The 6,000-nt window shown below is 42.8% G+C and overlaps 1 protein-coding gene across 2 annotated transcripts in view; it reads left to right on the forward strand.

The window, feature by feature from the left end:
- The window catches only part of dapk1 (death-associated protein kinase 1), a 66,138-nt gene extending 62,481 nt beyond the window's left edge, over positions 1-3,657 (forward strand). For both annotated transcript variants that reach the window (XM_028034087.1, XM_028034088.1), the window contains exons 24-26: positions 324-444; positions 1,416-1,604; positions 1,920-3,657. In XM_028034087.1, coding sequence (XP_027889888.1) covers positions 324-444; positions 1,416-1,604; positions 1,920-3,191 — 1,582 coding nt within the window. In that variant the 3' untranslated portion in view covers positions 3,192-3,657. The remainder of the gene's footprint in view (positions 1-323; positions 445-1,415; positions 1,605-1,919) is intronic.
- The last annotated feature ends 2,343 nt before the right edge of the window (positions 3,658-6,000 follow it).

Below are 6,000 nucleotides of genomic sequence, written 5' to 3' on the forward strand. Positions count from 1 at the left end.
ACCTGGTTTCCCCCCGAAAACCTTCAAAACGCTAATACGGCCAACCATGTTTTAGTGATAAAACTGAAGAAAATCTAATTCAGATTGCTCTGAAATAGTAAACTAAAGTCTTCCATTACTGATTCATAAAAAAACCCAAATTAAAATAAATAAACAAAAGACAATAAGCCTGGCGGGGGAGAAGTAAAGCCTGGTGGCCCGCCAGACTGATGATTCACTGGGGAAAACCTTGCTTTAACTGCAGACATGGGAAGAAATAGGAGGAACTGAAGAAAATCCCGTTCGGATTGGTCTGAAATGGTAAAAGTTTTTCTGGTTTCCAGGTTTGGGAACGATCTGCAGATCAGCGACAAACTGTTTGTGATGGACGCCGGAGCATCAAACTCCAAAGACCTGAAGCTGCTGAGGAGTCACCTGCAGGAGCTGCGCGCCAGCATCATCTCTGTGAGTCCAAACGTCCTCAAGCTGTCTGCAAACATCAGAGCCTTCAGCATTTGGAGCACAAAGCTGCTGCACGGTTTCATATTTCCAAAAGCAATCTAGAGAATCTGCTGCATTTATGAAACAGCATCATAAGTTTTTAGGATACTTTATTATTTTTATTGAACAAAAATGTACAAAACAGGTTTTTCATTAAAGAACAGTATCAAAATCTGTGTAGATAAATTAAGCAAGTAGAGATACATATGTTAAGAAAAGGAATTACAATAAATACAAGACAAATATATGAAAAAGATCTAAAAACAAAACATAAAAGCTAAAATTCAGAGGTTTCTGTAAAAATATTTATTGTAATAAGAAAGGTTATTAATGAATTTGATGGATTCAGTCAGATTTTAGTTCTTACAGCAAATTAGTATTTAGTATCAAGTTTACAAACTTGTGTATGTAAATGAAATATTTTGCATAGATAATAAATTAAAGAATACGTTCAAAATTAAAATTTTCAGCATTTCTTTAAAAGCATATAATATCCTTGAGATGTAATGAGCAAACAGAAACAGTGAGATTGAAGGCCACTGCAGCATTTTCTGGATGTATCACAGCTAAACACATTTAGTTGTTTTTTTTATCTGAAGTTGCAGAGCATCTGTACATCCAGCAGTAATTAAGTTCACACAATATATGTACAATTTTAAAGTGTATTTCTTTAGCTTTGTTAGAGTATTAGTGAGGTTAATGCAAGTCCCTTGAATTTCATGAAAGTTGTTTGACACAACAGCTCACCAACGTGGTTAAGAAAGCAAAAGCAGCCTTCAAAATAAAAGCATTCTGTAGTAAACATCGGTGCTACAAACTCATTTCGGGTTAAAGTTTTAAAGTGTATTAGTTTTCTAATCCATTGGTTTATTTGTGTTGATATCAAGCATGATGAAACAGAAAGGCTCTTACCTTCCTGTTCTCCATCGTTGCAGAGGTGCGGTCCGATGACGCAGCTGTCGGAGCGCCTGCTGGCCGCGCTGCCGTCCTGGAGGAAGCTGAGCGGGCCGAACCAGCTGACGTCATGGCAACAGTTTGTCAGTGACGTCCAGGAGCAGATCAACCCGCTGGTCAGCCAGGACCACCTCCGGACTCTGGCCATGCAGCTGCACAGCATGGGGGAGGTGAGGCGTCGCTCACCAGAACGAACCTCATCAGCGCTTCTGGTTACCAGTTCAGCCAGTACCACCACTGGCCACCAGGGCGCACTGCTGAGTCAGGAATGTTTAGTCAGCCTGTTTACCAGAACAACTCAAAACATGACAGGTTCATCGGGCCTCTGCTACGGAAGAGGATCAGGAGAAAAGATTTCTGTCAGAATTTTGACTTTTTTCTTAGAAATTTAGCTTTTTTTCAGATTTCTCTTTTTTTCTCCAGATGAAGTTAAAAATTTCTAAAACGGTGAGTGAAGTTCCTCTGTTTGTGTGTTTTTCCTGCAGATCAACATCATGCAGAGCGAGACGGTGCAGGACGTCGTCGTGCTCGAGCCTCGCTGGCTCTGCACCAGCGTCCTCGGTAAGCTGCTGTCCGTGGAAACGCCCAAGGCCATCCACCACTACAGGGGGCGCTACAGGCTGGAGGAGGTGCAGGCGCTGGCGCCGGAGAGCGACGTGGAGGAGCTGCTGCAGATCCTGGACGCCATGGACGTCTGCGCCCGCGACATCACCAACCCGTCCATGGTGGACGTCCCGGCGCTCATCAAGACCAACGGCCTGCACCGCTCCTGGACGGAGGACGAAGACGAGGACGCGCTGATCTACGGCGGCGTGCGGCTCGTCCCTGCCGAGCACCTCACGCCGTTCCCCTGCGGCTTGTTCCACAAGCTGCAGGTCAACCTGTGCCGCTGGAGCCACCAGCAGAAACCCGAGGAGGACGGCTCCGACGACTCGGACGGAGACATTCACCTGTGGACCAACGGCGCCAAGGTGAGCCAGGCGGGGGTGGAGGCCATGATCCTGCTGGTGAACCACGGCCAGGGCGTGGAGATCCAGGTGCGCGGCCACGAGTCTCAGCGGGCCAAGTGCTACGCCCTGCTGGACACGGTGTGCAGCATCACGGAGAACCTGCTGGCCTCCACGCTGCCGGGCCTGCTCACCGCCCGGTACTACCTGAGCCCGCAGCAGCTGCGGGAGCACCACGCCCCCATCATGGTGTACCAGCCCAAAGACTTCTGCCGCGCCCAGATCCAGCGCGAAACCTCGCTCACCAACACCATGGGCGGCTACCGCGAGAGCTTCAGCAGCATCCTGGCGTTCGGCTGCGCCGAGGTCTACCAGCATGGCGTGCTGGGGACCGACATCCACATCGCCGACGTGCCGCTGCTGGCCCGCAGGAAGCTGTGCCGCATGCTGGACCCGCCCGACGCGCTGGGCAAGGACTGGTGCCTGCTGGCCATGAACCTCGGCCTCACCGACCTGGTGGCCAAGCACAGCGGCGGCGGCGCCACACCGGACGCCGCCGCGCAGCCGCCGCCGCCCAGCCCCACGGCGGCGCTGCTGCGGGAGTGGAGCGGCAGAGCCGGCAGCAAGGTCGGCGTCCTGATGATCAAACTGCGGGAGCTGGGGCGCCGGGACGCGGCCGACTTCCTGCTCAAGGCGTCACCGGTGTTCAGGGTCAACATGGAGGCACTGAGCGGCGCGCCCAACGGATACCCGCCCACCTGCAACGGCGGCACGTCTTACAACTCAATCAGCTCCGTCATATCGCGCTGACGAGCCACGCAGCTTCAGCAACGATGTGCAATCATGAAGAGCTGCTCGCCGTTTCCCAACATCCTGTACAGCCAGCCCCTCCCCTCCTCTACACTGCAAAAACACAAAACCTGAAGAAACACAAAATCTGACCAAATATTTCTAATTTCTCCTGCAAGTATCTTTGTAAACTAAAAGTAAGACAAAACTAAGTTAAAAGAAACTTTTCATCAAGATATTGCAGCTCGTTTCACTAAATAATTCTTTAATATTGACGAAATTGTTCCAGTTCCACTTGCAGATTATTTCACATATAACAACACATTTCCCCAATTTTTTTTTTTTGTTTGTTTTTTGGTTGAAAACAGAGAAAATAGAGTTTTATGTCAACAATGCATTAAATCAGTGTCTGTTAAATTGTATGATTTTGTAACTCAAACTGTAAATCCATAAAATCAGCAGCATGATTCATTTTCACTGCAAAAACACACAATCTTACCAAGTTTGTTTTAGTCTAATTTCTAGTGCAAATATCTTAGTAAAGTAAGACAAAGTCAAAAGTAACTTTTCAGCAACAAATAAGATCTTGTTTTAATTCATTAATATTGATGAAAAAGTACTAATTTCATTATTTTACTTGAAACAAAACATTTTTCCCATTTTATGAATAAAATAATCTGCCAGTGGAACAAGAGATTTTTCTCATAATATAAGTTAAAATATCTTGTTCTACTAGCTTTTAGTTATTTCATTTATAACTAAGGTTGAAGCTTGTTTTTAGTCAATAATTCCTCAATATTATTAAAAATCACACTAGATCTACTGGCAAATTACTTCAGTTATTACATGGGGAAATTATCTTGTTATAAGTAAATTTATCTGCCAGTGGAACTAGAACGTTTTCATCAATATTGAGGAATTATTGACTTAAAATAAGCTCTTATTTATTTTAAAAGTTACTTTGAAGTTAGTTGTTTTTTTCTTAGAAAACATTTTTCTCACATAAGTTAAAATATCTCGTTAACAACTAAGATGTAAGAGCTTGTTTTAAGTCAACAAATCTTTAATATTAAGTTTAAAAGTTCTAGTTCTACTAGCAAACTATTTCACTTTTAACGAGATGCTTTAAGTGAAATAATCACCAGTGGAACTAGACATTTTATTCTGATATAAGTTAAAATATCTTATTATTCTGGCTGATTATTTAACTTGTAGGCATCACTTTTCTATCAGTATGAAGTGATTATTGACCTAAAACACACTTCTTGCTCACACTTCTTGCTGAAAAGCAACTTGTTAGTTTTGTCTTATTTCAAATCTGCTAAGATATTTACACCAGAAACTAGACCAAAAATACTTGGTGAGATTTTGGTTTTTTGCAGTGTATGAATGTCGTTGAAGCTCCAAAGAGGAATCCTGTGGTTTTAATCTCATTGTGCTGCTTATTAATAATAATAATAATAATATTAACAATAATAATAATCCTCCTGCTCTGCTGCAAGTTGAAATAGGAAAAGCAAACCCGTCTCCAGGTGAAGAAGTCGTCTGTTTTTCAGCTCCCGCCCGAGAACTCTGCGTTTATGTAGGAGGCCGCCATCTCTTTTACATTTAATATTATCTCAGTCGTTCATTTTTTTTCCTTTTGTTAATCTTTGTGTATAATTAATAAATTAAGAGTGTTTCTCAGAGTGCCTTCGGGGCCTTCTACCTCCCTAAAAGCACAAACCGTCTTGTTGTTGTGACAGCTGTTCTTTCCAAACATCTGAAGAACTGTGCCTTGTTGACACTAAAACACTGAAATCAGAAGTTTAAACCTCGCCTGTTTAGATTTAAGGCAGAAAACCCAAATTATGAAGAATCTTATTTGGGAAAAAAATCAAACAAAAACCTGTTTTTAAGTCAGATTTAGGATAGTTTTAGCAGGGATGTCCCGGTCCAGGTTTTGGCTCCAGTCCTGATCAGATTCGATAAATAAACCCTGATTTCCAGTCGGATGCTTCATGGAAACCAATATCATGCACATTCAGTAAAATCAGACATTTTGCATCAGTATTTTATGGTGGCTGAGAGATGCAAACACACGAATGATGAAACTCCGAGAAACAGAAAAATAAACAAAAAATGCAACAGAAAAACGCTGCAATCACAGAAAAAGGAAACAAATACAATATAAATAAATATAATATAAATAAAAAGATGGGAACAACTGCAAGCAGGAAACACTGTAAACTCGAAGTCCTTCAGACCACTAGGGGGCGTCGACTAAAATCCTATGGCACCAGGTAAAGATGGGATGTTGATATTTATGGGGTTTTTCACAAGGAAGAAGGAAGAAAAGGTGTGTTAGACTTTTAGATGTTTTTTTACAATATTACTGAGCACAATTGGGTGTTTATGTAGGTAATACTACCTACTCCAGACTCCCCCTACTGGTCTGGAGGACTTCTGTTTTGTGGAGAAACTTTGCTGTGTTTCATATTTGCAGTTTTTGCTACTTGCAGCAGTTTTTGTTTGCAGCGGTTCTTCTGTTGCGTTTGTGTTTTGGAGTTCGCATCATTCGTGTGTTTGCTGCATGTTTGCACCTGCTGGCCATCGTAATGTTTCTTTTTCTTAGTATTAAATTAACTAAACACCTCCAGAGTTTTGAAAGGAGTTTCTGTAAAGACGGATGCTAACAGAAATGCGCAGCTTTAACTTGTTTATTTCTGCTGCTGAAAATAGCTCAGTTAGCAAAAGCGCTAAGCTAAAGGCTAAAATGTTGACTTTCTGCTGTGATATGACTCATTGATTTTTACCCAGTTTTATCTGAGTTCTGGTTGAACGTCATAAA

The sequence above is a fragment of the Xiphophorus couchianus genome, chromosome 12 (genome assembly GCF_001444195.1).
Source record: "Xiphophorus couchianus chromosome 12, X_couchianus-1.0, whole genome shotgun sequence".
NCBI classification, from domain to species: Eukaryota; Metazoa; Chordata; class Actinopteri; order Cyprinodontiformes; family Poeciliidae; genus Xiphophorus; species Xiphophorus couchianus.